Source organism: Chrysemys picta, chromosome 1 (genome assembly GCF_011386835.1).
Source record: "Chrysemys picta bellii isolate R12L10 chromosome 1, ASM1138683v2, whole genome shotgun sequence".
Taxonomy (NCBI): domain Eukaryota; kingdom Metazoa; phylum Chordata; order Testudines; family Emydidae; genus Chrysemys; species Chrysemys picta.
Genome location: NC_088791.1, coordinates 304378291 through 304393521, shown reverse-complemented (window position 1 = coordinate 304393521; position 15231 = coordinate 304378291). Strand labels below are relative to the sequence as shown.

The window sequence follows — 15231 nt, the reverse complement described above, 5'->3', positions numbered from 1 at the left end:
AGCCTTTTCAAGTTACCTTTGGGACAGATATCCTTCCCTTTCTCTATGCAATAGATGGGCACTGATTTTGGCATAAGCGAAGGTACTTTGCAACAGGATCATGTAGGACAAAATTTCTGTGGACTCACCAGTATCATGGGAATTAACAATTAAAGAAATGCAGAAAAAATCGGTGAAACATAATGAAGTTTTGGTGAAATAATATATTCTAGAAAGCTTAACTGAACATGGCAGTAGTCTTTTCTGACATTAGAATAATTGACAAATGGGAAGAAAATGAAGTGGCTCTGTAGCCAGTAACATCATTGTTTTATTATTTGTAAATAAAAATATAAGTAATTTTAAGAAATCCTCCCTCTCCTTCCATGCTATTTAGTTATCCGTAATTACATGCATTAAAGTGATTTATACTTCATGTTTTACATAGACAGCGTTGGTCATTATTATCAAAGAGGGGCTAGTTGACTAGATGGACTAGTGGCTTCTTCCTCAATAATAGTCCCTGTGTTTCTCCATGTTCATCTTAAAAATATATAGGAGGAAAATAACTAATAAAAAGCCATTATACCATAAAATGTTTCTGTTTGTGTTTACAAGTTCAGTCAGTAATGAAGAAACCAATGTCAAAGAAAAACTTGAGTTTTTGGGTTTTTTGACATTTAATAAATGTGCCCTTTTTACCTATTACACCTGAAGAAACAAAGATTCCCTCTGTCATTTAATGGAAGAATTGATTTCTGCCTCTTTTATGTGAAAATAAAATACTCACCCAAAATGCCAAAGTCAGCGGCCACACTGAGAGACAAACATAGTTGCATGTTCATTCTTCAGGAAGGTGACAATAGGGCTTGATCCTGAAAGGTGCAGAGCACCTTCAGCTTCCCAGTGCCCTGGCGGAAGTCAAGTATGTCTGTAAATGTGAAAATATAAACACAAGCATCTATTGCTCATGAGCAAAATACATAATTTTTAGAGTATTATTTATTGTAACTAAGATCTATCTATATTGATGTTCAATATATGTACAGCATGTTTATCCATTAGCTACTTTATGAGAAGCAATATTTTTATTTTGAACGTTATAAAGTTGTATTTTTCCTGGTTACATAAATGAGGGTGTTTGAGCTGGATGTCCTTTTCAAATTGCAAATTGCATGTAATTTAGCAGATTCATTTTGTTTCCTGTGAAATACAACTAACAGCTTTGGGACAGGTATCCCCTAATTCCTTCCTTTAAGACCTTGTTTTCTTTGATATAAGACCTTGCTTTCTGTGATATAAAAGCTTGACCATACACTACCAAATACTCCCTGAAGTGTTTGAGTGCGAATGTTGTTTTATGTGTGGAAAAACAGCAGGGAGTCTCAATTCAGTTCCTCAAATTGCTTTCCTGCAATGCCTTACTAAGTAAGCTAACACTAATATAATTGTAGTTTTGCTGTTTCAAAGACGTTACATTTGGTAAGCTAGTGCTTTCAGAGCTAATGCTCTTTCTACATTGAGGACATTTTGAAGGTGAAATAAAAGTAAATGTAATTCTATAAGAAAAATATTAAATTAGCTAGAATGATTGTGTGTTTCAAGGAGTGATGGTAGTGCTTTGTACATTGGTACCGAGGACTTGGTGGATGGGAGAAAGGATAATGATGCATTGGAATAGAATTTTAAGGAACATTATACAAAGCAAGAGATGTGATTATTAAGAAAAAGCAATTCTATGCCTGTACAAGTCCTGTGATTAATTTGAAATACTGTAAGTGCCCCGCCAGTTATACAGAAATTGTTTATAATAGCTATTTCCGATTCCTCCTGTTGCTTGAGTTACTAGAGATGTTCTAGGGAATCTGCTTTTGATCTGTGTATGCTATGATCTAGTACAGTGTTTCCCAAACTTGGGACACCGTTTGTGCAGGGAAAGCCCCTGGCGGGTCGGGCCGGTTTGTTTACCTGCCCCGTCCGCATGTCCGGCCAATCGCGGCTCCCACTGGCCGCAGTTCGCTGCTCCAGGCCAATGGGAGCCGCTGGAAGCGGCAGCCAGTATGTCCCTCGGCCCGCGCCGCTTCCAGCGGCTCCCATTGGCCTGGAGCAGTGAACCACGGCCAGTGGGAGCCGTGATCAGCCGGACCTGCGGACGGGGCAGGTAAACAAACTGGCCCAGCTCTCCAAGGGCTTTCCCTACACAAGCGGCATCCCAAGTTTGGGAAACACCGATCTAGTAAACTGAGCCCAGGGCTAGGAATCAAGAGAACTGTGGTCTATTCCCAAATTTGCTGCAGATATGCTGTGTATCCTTAGGCAAGTCATTTAACCTCTCTGTGTCTCAGTTTTCACCGCATATATAAAATGGGGATGATAAGACTTGTTTACCTTTCTAAAGTATTTTGAGCTGTGTAGAAGAACAAGAGCTACAGACCTGCAAATTCTTATTATTTATGGTGCCCCTTGTGCAGTAGCATAGTAATGTTACATACATTTTAAATAAAGCTATTTATATAGTTTCATTTCCTTAAAAAGTTCCAAATGTTTTTAAAAAAGACATTTTCACAAGAAAAAGATAATACTTATCATTCATAGAGGAATTTAGGATTGTTTTGGGTTTTTGTACTTACTATCTTTGTGAGTAGAAGCTGACAACAATACCCAGTATTGCCTGTTTACAGATTAAGGTCTTTATCCCGGTACTCATTCAATTCACTGCCAGGATTACCAGTAACTTCATTGTTCTCAAGATCAATAGCATAAAGTAAAGGTAGTGAGCATTTACTAGGATATCTTTAGTTGTAAAATAATGGATACTATTGACAGGTAAATTTTAAGTGTCCATCTCTTGTCATCTGAACAAGTCATCCTGGTTTTACTTTCTCCATCCCATGCTATCATAAATCTTTGTCTTAGATTCTTATTTTGTCAGTATTTTATTTGTCATAATTCATTGAATATCAGCAAATATATTGTAATATATTTTTTAAATATTACCAACATTTTAGGAGATGACCTACGCATCTATTACAACCTCTTTTTTGAGAAATGGGGAGAGGCCAGCAGTTGTTTTGTAAAAAGCAACAGAGGGTCCTGTGGCACCTTTAAGACTCAGAGTCTTAAAGGTGCCACAGGACCCTCTGTTGCTTTTTACAGATTCAGACTAACACTGCTACCCCTCTGACAGTTGTTTTGTGTGGATTATAAAGAGCATATTTAATCAGACTGCACATTGAGAGGTTCTACTGCCTCTTAAATTGTTTTAGAAGAAATAATATAATTTATCAATGTGGTTTATATTTTAGGGGGCTTTTTCATGTGCTGTTTTCTTTACATGCTAAGGTGAGAAACTCATTGACACAAATAAGAAAATTATTTATGGCACAGTCCTTTCAAATATATGGGTATATACTACTTAGTATTTTTTAAAATCAGTTGCCTAACTTAGTGTAGTTCTGGATTTTCTGAAATCCACTGAAATGCAGCCTGGGTATCTGAAAGGCACGTAGAGTTCTTAAATAGTATCATTAATGGAGGCAGTAATAAAAAAAATGCCAGCAATTGTTTTAAATATACCATAAAAACACTTAGATGTCTGAGTGGGTTGTGTAGGTGGTTGAAACATCTCAGTCTGTGGGCCAGTTTCTACTATTTGTGGAGTTACTCTGTATCGTACACTGAGAGCAGAATTTGGTCCTGAAATTTAAAGTTGAAATTACTAATTACCGGTATATATTTCATGGTTTTACAACAGTCGATATTCTGTCGTGTGAAAACTCATCCAAAATAAACCGAAAACTAAATATTTTCTTATCTGGTAAAAGAATACTACCTAGAAGTTAGATCATTATCTAAAGACTTTTATTGTAACTCCTGTAGCTATAGTGTATCTTGAAATGATATATTTCCAGTATTTTTTATTTTTAACTGCTGTGTTAATGAAATTGTGATGATTTTTTTTCTTATACATTATCCATGAATTTGATTTCTCAATTTGCTTCCCCCCCTTTAAGATCCCAGAGGCGTATTTTATTAGAGATCCTCATACTTTCCTCCTTACAAAGGACTTTATTAAGGTATATGTGTTGTATTTGGTGCAAAGAAATCTCTCAAGACCTTAACTGCATGTCCTCACAGGTTAACATTTTCACATGTAACCCCAGCTATTGGAAATAAGAACGGTTATTTGGTTAACTGAAGCATGCTTGAAAGGAGAAGCAAAGCTTGTCTACAAAATACTAACACTTGGATGAGTCTGCAGCCTGAGAGAAGAGCACCCGGTGAATTTTCTGGACTTTTTTCATGGCTGACTTAGGATTTGCTTGCATTGTCAAATAGTGTGTTGACCTATCTCTTTGATGCATATTGATTATGACAATCACTCTCCTTTCCCTGCAGGCCATGGAGGCACAGATACAGAACTTTGGACAGACGCCATCTCAGTTGCTTATTGAGCCACATCCGCCTCGGAGCTCTGCCATGCACCTGGTGAGATATAACTGCTGGTTGGGAATTTATTTCCTTTCAACCTGAGGATCCTTTATAGGTCATAAAATACCTATTTAAGTAACACTTTCTTTTCATGCCCTGAGTTGCCTACAATGCCATAGCCCTTACTCTGTGCAGAAATTGAATGCAGGCTCTTAAACAGCACGGTGGAAGTTGGAATAGCTCTAACTTCCTACAGTCACTGACTTCTGTTGCCCAATCTTGGATTTAAAAACTATCTTCATAAATATGTATTTGCTGAGTATAACTGCATGAAATAAAAATGACTGCATGCTTTTCTCATATTGAACATTTTGTTTCAAAAAAAGGGGAAACGTTCGAGGGTGATTTATGAACATTGGCTGCTTGTCAGGAATGAAGAAATGTAGTTCAAATCATGCTGGAACCCTTCTGTCCATTCCTGTGAAAGAACACATCATGTCCTTGTAATTTCAATTTGAACTTCAGCATTAATTACCAACGCACTCTTTTATGTGCTCATTACAAAGAATTATATTATGTAGCCAAAGTGAAAAATACTGATATCTGTCCCTATTAGTGTCTTCGGTTTAAACATCTGAGGGCAAGAAACTTCCTATGAAGTTTCAGTAAACAGATCATAATATTTTCATTAGCTTTCATAGATTCCATTACCCATAAGGAAAATCACATTGTGCAAATGGCAATTCCTCTGGAAATTTCAGTTTTGCTCTTTTTTTAATTAAACAGTATCTGCAAATTTACATGATAGCTAGATATTTTAGATCTTAAAAATGTAGATAATGTATTTTAGACAGCAGTTTACATCAGTAGATTCAGAAAATTCCTAGAATTCATCCTAGTTGATACAGCAGTTAATTTATGAAGACATCTAATACATGCAAATTGGGCTTCACGAAGCAATGGACTTAAATTGCAGCAAGGGAGGTTTAGATTGGACATTAAGAAAAACTTCCTAACTGTCAGGGTGGTTAAGCGCTGGAATAAATTGCCTGGGAAGGTTGTGGAATCTTCATCATTGGAGATTTTTAAGAACAGGTTAGACAAACACCTGTCAGGAATGGTCTAGATAATTAGTCCTGCTACCAGTGCAGGGGACTGAACTAGATGACCTCTCGAGGTCCCTTCCAGTTCTGTGATTCATATAATCTCACTGATGATAAAAGTGTTACTAGCCATGAGAAAAAATTATGTTTTACATACAGAATTATCACCCTGATTTTATAATCATTTATACCTTTTAATATGATTTGTAAGGAATAAAAAGTAAAGTCAATTCATGTAGTATTCTCTAAAGGATTAACTTAAATCTACAATGCACTAGAAAAATAACTCATCATCTGTGGGATTTCTGAGTTCCTCCTCTAAAAATTCTTGTTTCAGCCATTGGACTTTATACAATTGTATGTTTTTGATGTAATATTGGGTTAATTGACTCTTCTATTTGACTCCTCTCTACAGTGTATGAATATTAACTGTTCTGATCATTTTGTATTTTGATTTTTTGAATTAATGCTGATTTATCACTTTACAACCTGCAATGATAACCTAATGGACCTTAACCAAACCTTTTCTCTATTTGTCCTCATGTAATGATCCAGCAATAGTTTTCCCTCCTATATTGCTAGTGCAGATAGCATTGTTTTCCCTGTATGTACACATGTTTGCCTACTCATTTTAACCTTGTTTTCCCTCAGACCTCCTCACTAATTGTGTTATCCCTTCTGTTTTCTTCTGCTCTCTTCTCCTTTCTACTCAACAGTGTTTCCTTCCACAGAGTCCACTCATGTTTAAAGATCAGATGCAGCAGGATGTTATAATGGTGCTGAAATTTCCATCAAATTCTCCTGTCACACACGTGGCAGCCAACACGCTTCCCCACCTTACCATTCCTGCAGTGGTAACTGTGACTTGCAGCAGACTTTTTGCAGTGAATAGATGGCACAACACAGTAGGTATGTGCTCATAGATAGATCTCTTATTTAAACATTCTGTAAGCAGTGCATCTTTTAAGTTTCAAGTAGAGTATCTGGGTTAATCCTACTCGCCTACAGATAGGCAACAAATTTTTACCCACTTATCCCTCTGTATATTGAGTACTCACAGTGTCCATTTTCCATGGTATCACTCCAAGAAGCACCCTACCTAAAGCCACCACTTCAGCTTGGCAGCCAATTGCTTTGTTGCTACATTGGTATCAGTCTTTAATGTAACATTTTTGGGACAGTACTATTATTCTTGACACCACATATATAATATGCCACAATTTGCAGGAATACATAGTGCTGGGCTAGCTAGTATGTGTATATCACTGTTCACTATTTGAGGGAGTGTCAGCTATATTCAGATGTCTGTCACAAGAGTCAATAGTACAAGCAAAAACTAAAGGACTATGTTCCTTGGCTCCACTTACAGAGTGTCCAGTATGGATGAAGTAGAAGAACTTAATCATTACCCCTGTGAACAACTAAGTGGTCATCAATCTGTTTCAACATTCCCTTCTGTTCTAAATGTTTCTGTGCTCTGACACTGTGCAATATACATGTAAATGGTGTTGCACAGCTATCTGGTTAGAGGTAGTTTAAGCAGATCCAGGTATCTGACTTATTATTACCTTTGAGTATTATATCAGGTACCTCCACATTCAGAGGTACCCAAAGTTATATCCAGAGTTTTACACATCTCTTTTTAAAAGAGAATTATATTAATTTTGCTCAGCCTTATAGCGTAAAAGTTTGAAGGGTAAGAAGTAGTCATTGATGTATATAAATTGTGAAATGGAAATGTATTTAAAAGATGTTTTCTGTTCAGAATTAGCAATCTAAGCCTGCTACAGGTGGTGGCCATGTGGCTAAAAGAGTCATTTGCTTACAATCATTTGTGACACTGGCAGTTGAGAAACCCAGTGTAAGAGACCATAAACAAGTCAGTCTCCTACAGTACTTTAATACTAATTTTAATAACATTGTTCTGTTAGTCTTCTGTAAGTTTTTCAAGTCTTCTGGGGACATTGGCTAACCACCCTTGCCCATTAGCAGGCCCCTTGGGGAACCTACTAGTATGTGTTACTGACTCCTCCATTTCTTAAAAGGATCTTTTAGTGGGCAGTAGAACAGTGGGAGTAGTGAAACGCACCCGCTCCCACCACTTTAGTGAGACAAAGGTAAATAATAGCTGGTGCGGTAGCTAAGGAAACCTCAGGTGTTCCCTAGCAATCATGCTTTAGTTAAGAGAAGCCTTATAGGCCTTGATTTTTCCTTGAGGTTCATGTAACTATTTTGTTCACTTACATCCACGTAAAACATGAACCTCTTTGCTAACATGCAGAATTCAGTTCACAAACCATATGTGAACTAAACCATGCATCCTTTGTGCGACCCTGGTACTTATCTAAAATACCACAATGCTTTTTGAATAAATAAGGCAAAAAAGAAGGGTACACAAAACAGTCAAGAAATCCAAAATAAATCCTACACTGTTCTTAGCTTTTACACTGTATGTGCCATTTTCTGTTACTTCACAACTGCATAATTTAGAACAGAGTATCAGTCTTAATGCTGAATTTTCTAATTCTTGCTGGTTTGGTTTACAATCTTAAAAAGTCTCTCTTGCCTACTTAGATTTAAATTATAAAAGAACTTTTAAAGCTGTGTATTCTATTATAAAACTGTGACATCATTTAATTGTAGTGTTTTTTACTTAATTATTCCAACAATAATAATCCAACAATCTAGCATTTAGAATAGGTTCATGAACATAAAACTGCACAGAGATACTCAGGTACCACCATAAGATGTAAACACAGCTTAATTTTTCCATAATAGCTTGTGCATTGTGCATTAATACTAAGTCTCTAGCTTTCTAAGGTGAGGTGTTAAACTACTGATTTGTGAAACGGATTTGACAAGGTTAATTGAGGACCCTCTTACTTTTATGACATGCTACTCTAGAGATTTATTTCATTAGTAGAAACTGACTATATTATTACTAAATATAAGGATAGTCAGTAGAAGATTCTTAATTTAAAAGGTATGCTGATAGTAAGTTTCAAATGTCTGTTGACATTACAGAAGATTGGGTTTGTCTTCTGACCTTGGAAAGAGTCATTTGCCTTCCCCCCACCAACTATCCTGCACCCAAATTGTGGTACCTCCCTCAGAAGTGTCTTGCGCCACCAATTTTGCCTCTCCATCCCACTCCTTTTGTGAGGATTACTTGCAGTGATAAATAGGGCCTAAAAGTTGTGGCTCAGTAATATAGAAAAGAAAAAAGCATTAATGTTTGCAGCCTGGTATAGCAAACTCCTGTATAAGAAAGGAGGATGATTTGTCTGACATTGATATACCATGCTCCCGGATACACACATCACAACACCAGCAGATAGTGTTTTCTGCCATCTTTGGTTGACCAGGAGACTTTTCCTCTCCCTATCAGATTAGGACTTTACCACTGAAGTGTCCTCAGGACTAGACCATTGCAACTCGCTCTATATTAAGAGACTGTGTATTAAGAGACTCCACAGCAATACTACTATTGGTATATTATCTCTGAAACTACCTCACCATATCTAATTCACCAAGGCAGATACACTTCAGAATGACAATGCATCTAAAGAAATCCAAGCTAAAATAATCAGGGGCTTGGGGCACAATATTCTAAGTCTTGTATAGAATCATAGAAATGTAGGGATGGAAGGGTAATTAAGAGGTGACTCAGTCCAATCCCCCATGCTAAAACAGGATTAAATATACCTGGACCAGGGGCAGGCAACCTAATGGCACGCGTGCCGCTTTCGGCATGCGAGCTGATTTTCAGTGGCACTCACACTGCCCGGGCCCTGGCCACCAGTCCGGGGGGCTCTGCATTTTCATTTAATTTTAAATGAAGCTCCTTAAACATTTTAAAAACCTAATTTACTTTACATACAACAATTGTTTAGTTATATATTATAGACTTATAGAAAGAGACCTTCTAAAAACGTTAACATGTATTACTGGCACGCAAAACCTTAAATTAGAGTGAATAAATGAAGACTCAGCACACCACTTCTGAAAGGTTGCTGACCCCTGCCTAGACCATAAGAACATAAGAATGGCTATACTGGATCAGACCAAAGATCCATCAAGCCCAGTATCCTATTTTCTGACAGTGGCCAATGCCAGGTGCCCCAAAGGGAATGAACAGGCAGGCTATCTTCAAGTGATCCATCCCCTGTCACCCAATCCCAGCTTCTGGCAAACAGAGGCTAGGGTCACCATTCCTGTCCATCCTGGCTAATAGCCATTGATGGACTTATCTTCCATGAATCTATCTAGCTCTCTTTTGAACCCCGTTATAGTATGTGTGTATATTCATATTCTGCAGTAGTCTTCATTTCTTCTTATGGAGACTTGGGAAGAAAAGGAAATAAATATATATATTTATATGTCACTTTCCAGACATTTTATATATATATAAATATAAATTACATATGCTGTAAGGGCAAACAGTCTAGTGGTCTGGCATGGAAAAGATCGTCATGTTATGTCCCAATTTAAATTTCTTAGTCCCCTCTCCCAATCAATTGTGGATACCAAGCTTGAGATCTTGCAACATGACTGATTCGCTGGGTCCAGAGTTGTACTTGTTAGAGGATTTGATAAATGTATTTTCAGTAAATTGGCCACAAATAGTAGAAAACTCTGAAATGTCAATTCTGATTAAAACATCACAGATTATAGACGATAAGTGCTGCTTACTTTACACAATTTCAGTTTGCAGCACAAAGCGAATTAGATATCATTTTCTTTTTAATTATAGTTTTCTTTTAAGTAAACTGAAAAAATAATGAAGCAGTTTCAATGAGCAGAACATTTCCAACATGGGTTTAGAATGTTATTCCCCAAACGGATGGAATTTATGCACTTGTACTTTTATACTGCTATTTAAGATAGATCTACTCTGTCAGAATAGTATGTTAATATAAACTATCCATGTGTGATGGGAGAGGGGCTTCATCTTATTACTAGCTCCATCACTCACTATTGAACAATCAGTTCAGAGAAATGTATAAATGTTATCTTCTTCACACACGTATAGGGGTCATCATTGTAAAAGCCAAGAGCTACCAACAGTTAACCACACGTATTCAAGATATGTATTTCTAAGCATAGGAGGAAACTCTGGTCCAATACACTGTATGGTGACGCTTGGCAAATAATGACTTTTTAATTATAGCTCTACATTGCACCAACAGTAATGACTCTCTAGTAGCACTTGTGTGGACTAGGTTTGCTAAATGCGGCACTCCCTGGTGAGGCCCCTGAAATATCTCTTATGCTAGCAGTGGCTGGACTAGAGGTAGCTATGCCAGCTTTACACCACTCATGGATTTCCCTCCAGAAAAGGAATCTCCAGTTGGCTGTTTAAGCCAGTTTCCCTCCCTTTTGTACCACTGTGATGGCTCTGTGAGGCTCTGTCCCAGTATTTATATATAACATAATGGTTGATTACACCATTGTAAATCAGGAGTTGATTTGCTGAAGTGAGCAACAGCAGATGTTGGCTCAAAGTTAGCATATATATTTGTATTTAATTTTATTTATTTATTTGAGTAAATAACTTATATATTTTGTCACATGGAAAAAGGAATCTTAAAAAATTGATAGAACAAGAACTGTTAAGAGATTAAGCATTTTTATGGGGTATAATCATTTTACAATTCTAATACTGGAAAAACAATGTGAAAATTTCGTAAGCAAGTTCCATATTTGTTTTATTCCTCCTTTCATCTGTAGGCCTCAGGGGAGCCCCAGGATATTCTTTGGATCAAGCCCATCATCTTCCCATTGAAATGGATCCATTGATTGGTATGTCAAAAATAAAAGTATGGTTATATATTTGAAAACAGTGTTTTCAAGAATTGTTGATTAAGCTATATTTGTATGCTGTGCTTCATTTTACACAGAAAACAGGCAAATATTAATTCTTTTTCGAGTGTTTGCACATGTGCATTCTACTATTGGTGTGTGCGCACCCCATGCACAATCACCAGAAATATTTATTTCTCAGTGGTACCCATTAGGGTAGATTTTCTGTGTTTATCTGCTTTTTTGTCAATCCCCGGAGCCAAGGGATGCCTCAGTCACTGGGCTTCAAGCCCTGCGTTTCCTGTAATAAAGCTATGCCTCTGAGTGACTCGTGCTCAAGTGCGCTGGAGAAGCTCATACTGGGGACCATTGCCAAATTTGCAAGGACTTAAGCCTCACATAGAAAAAGATGGGAAAGCCAGGTTAAACTTTCTGCTCATGAAGGTGGGACTGAGATCTCCATCTGAGCCAGGCTGGTCACGCTTAGCACTGAATGCCCCAGTGTCAGTAAGGAGTGCTGCTTCTACTGTGTAGAGTCCCAGCATTGTACCAACACTATGCTTGAGGCATTTGCGGCTGCCAGGGATTTCCTCTCGCTGTTGGTACTGGTTTGGCTGGCAGTAAAACAGCTATTGCTATTGGTGTCAGTGGGCACAGGGGAACCAGCTGGATCATTACAACTCTCAGTACTGGACAAACTTCACCTACCCATGACAGCTCGTCCAACAGTACCATCAGAGGGGAAACCTGCGATGCTGGCCTCTCTACAAACCTCTCCACCTAGGCACCAATCACCGGCACCATCAGGGGCTGCACCCCCGTGATCATTAGAAAAAGAGTCATCCTCTTCTGAGTAGGAGATTGGGTCTCTTGTCCTCAAATCTGCACTCATTACACCTCCAAACGTTCCCACCCTTCCATGGATCCAGTCACAGGAGTACCATCAAGTGGTGGGCCAGGAGGTCACTGGGGTCTGACACTGATCCTGTGGCCCTTTTGGAATTTGTGGTATCTTTCCCCAGTTTCCAGAGAATATGCCAGGTGCTCCTATTCAGTAGCTTCAAAAAAGGCGTCCTTCACCTTCCCACCAGATGGGCACTTCTTCCCAACTCCGGTACTGAGCTGCTACCAGACTTCAGGAACAGGCACAACAGGATCCCATAGATCAAGAAGGGGAGGAAGAGCATCAGAAACCAGTGCTGGCCTCCTCATCCTCCTCCCCTGACACAGCAGTCTCAGGAGGTGGCATGTTGCCTCCTCCAGATGACTATAAGGCTCACCATGGGATGGCCTTAAATCTGGGCATACAGATGGGAGTAGTAAAACAGTCCTCCCACAGCCTGCTCGATATTTTAGCCACTGCAGGTCCTTCTAAAGTCATTCCTCTCAATGAGGCCATTATGGATCTTGTTTAAGAGTCTATGTCAGATCCCTGCATCCCCTCCCCCCACTTCAAAAAGGGTTGAGCAAAAGTGCTATGTACCTGCCCAAAGTATCAGCTTCTTTACACCCATCCCCTCACCTCCAGGTCCCTAATACTGTCAGCAGCCAACGAGAGAGAAAGGCCGGGACATCAGGGTGCAACCCCAAAATCAAAGGACTCAATAAGATTAGACCTCTTTGATAGGGGAGTTTATTCTGTGGGCGGGGGTTACAACTCAGAATTGCAAATTAGCAGATGTTGTTGGGCAGACATGACTTTAATACATGGGACTCCATGCAGAAATGTAAAGACTTGCTGACACAAGATGCTAGGCAATAGTTCTCCTCCCTAGTGGACGAGGGAAAATCGGTGGCAAAGGTCTCATTATAAGCTGCTCTGGACGCGGCTCATATGGCTGCTAGGTACATGGCTTCCATGCATAGGAGTTCCTTGTTACAGTCCTTGGGCTCCCGCACAAGGTCCAACAGACTGTCCAGGACCTGCCCTTTGAGTGATCCTCATTCTTTTCGGAACAGAGAGAGACAAAGCTCCATGGGCTAAAGGACTCAAGGATGACTCTAAAGTCCCTTGAGTTGTACACCCCAGTCCCTTCCAGGAAACACTACAGGCCTCAATAATCCCTCTATTACTCTACCATGTCTACCTGTCAGGACCTACAGAGAAAAAGGAATATGGGTTATAGGCGTAGACCATCTTCCCCTTCTGCAACTGCACCAATGCCCATCCCACCTAGCTATCCAGGGTGTGGAAGTGTGGTTTACATCAAGGCCACACAACACAAGATGAGATGTTCACCGCAGAGGATACACCACCAAGAATTGGTTGAAACTATCGTAAAGAACAAAATTGTCAGACACATAGATGAACATAATTTGTTGGGAAATAGTCAACATGGTTTTTGTAAAGGGAAATCATGCCTCACCAATCTACTAGAATTCTTTGAGGAGGTCAACAAGCATGTGGATATAGTGTATTTAGATTTTCAGAAAGCCTTTGACAAGGTCCCTCACCAAAGGCTCTTAAGCAAAATAAGCAGTCATGGGATAATAGGGAAGGTTCTCTCATGCATTGGTAACTGGTTAAAAGATAGGAAACAAAGGGTAGGAATAAATGGTCAGTTTTCAGAATGGAGAGAGGTAAATAGTGGTGGTCCCCAGGGATCTGTACTGGGCCCAGTCCTATTCAACATATTCATAAACGATCTGGAAAAAGGGGTAAACAGTGAGGTGGTAAAATTTGCAGATAATACAAATCTACTCAAGATAGTTAAGTCCCAGGCAGACTGCGAAGAGCTACAAAAGGATCTCACAAAACTGGGTGACTGGGCAACAAAATGGCAGATGAAATTTAATGTTGATAAATGCAAAGTAATGCACATTGGAAAACATATTCCTAACTATACATATACAATGATGGGGTCTAAATTAGCTGTTACCACTCAAGAAAGAGATAGTTGTGGATAGTTCTCTGAAATCATCCACTCAATGTGCAGCAGCAGTCAAAAGAACGAACAGAATGTTGGGAATCATCAAGAAAGGGATGGATAATAAGACAGAAAATATCATATTGCCTCTATATAAACCCATGGTATGCCCACACCTTGAATACACCCCCCTGCCCCCCCCCCCCAAAATACATTGGAATTGGAAAAAGTTCAGAAAAGGGCAACAAAAATTATTAGGGTTATGGAACGGCTTCCGTATGAGGAGAGATTAATAAGACTGGGACTTTTCTGCTTGGAAAAGAGATGACTAAGGGGGGATATGATAGAAGTCTATAAAATCATGAGTGGTATAGAGAAAGTAAATAAGGAAGTGTTATTTACTCCTCCTCATAATACAAGAACAAGGGGCCACCAAATGAAATTAATAGGGAGCAGGTTTAAAACAAACACAAGAAAGTATTTTTTCACGCAACACACTGTCAACCTCTGGAACTCCATGCCAGAGGGTGTTGTGAAGGCCAATACTCTAACAGGGTTCAAAAGGGAGCTAGATAGATTCATGGAAGATAGGTCCATCAATGGCTATTAGCCAGGATGGGCAGGAATGGTGTCCCTAGCCTCTGTTTGCCAGAAGCTGGGATTGGGTGACAGGGCATGGATCACTTGATGATAACCTGTCTGTTCATTCCCTTTGGGGCACCTGCCATTGGCCACTGTCAGAGGACAGGATACTGGTCTTGATAGACCTTTGGTCTGACCCAGTATGGCCGTTCTTATGTAAGAATTGACTCCATACATTTTCTTTGTTAGGACTGGGATTATAAATGGACCGCCTTCATTTTCCCATAGTTCAGTGTGTAGCTGTTTTATCGGAGAATACTTCTGCAATGTACTTAAAATATTAGCACATATTATACAATGTGTTAGGCAGTTTATCAAGAATTTTCACAGCATATAAAATCTTTTGTCTTATTCAAAGGGAAACCTGAAGACTCACAATAATTTTATATTTTTGACATCCAGTATAG

At 39.0% G+C, this 15231-nt stretch overlaps 1 protein-coding gene across 12 annotated transcripts in view; it reads left to right on the top strand.

Annotated features, from left to right (window-relative positions):
- Nucleotides 1-15231, top strand: part of NBEA (neurobeachin) — an 823962-nt gene that overhangs the window by 783921 nt on the left and 24810 nt on the right. For 5 of the 12 annotated variants that reach the window (XM_065581343.1, XM_065581342.1, XM_042842796.2 and 2 more), the window contains 4 exons: nt 3993-4055; nt 4378-4467; nt 6230-6422; nt 11244-11315. In XM_065581343.1, coding sequence (XP_065437415.1) covers nt 3993-4055; nt 4378-4467; nt 6230-6422; nt 11244-11315 — 418 coding nt within the window. The remainder of the gene's footprint in view (nt 1-3992; nt 4056-4377; nt 4468-6229; nt 6423-11243; nt 11316-15231) is intronic. The other 7 variants (XM_065581345.1, XM_065581344.1, XM_008167753.4 and 4 more) reach the window with 3 other exon arrangements.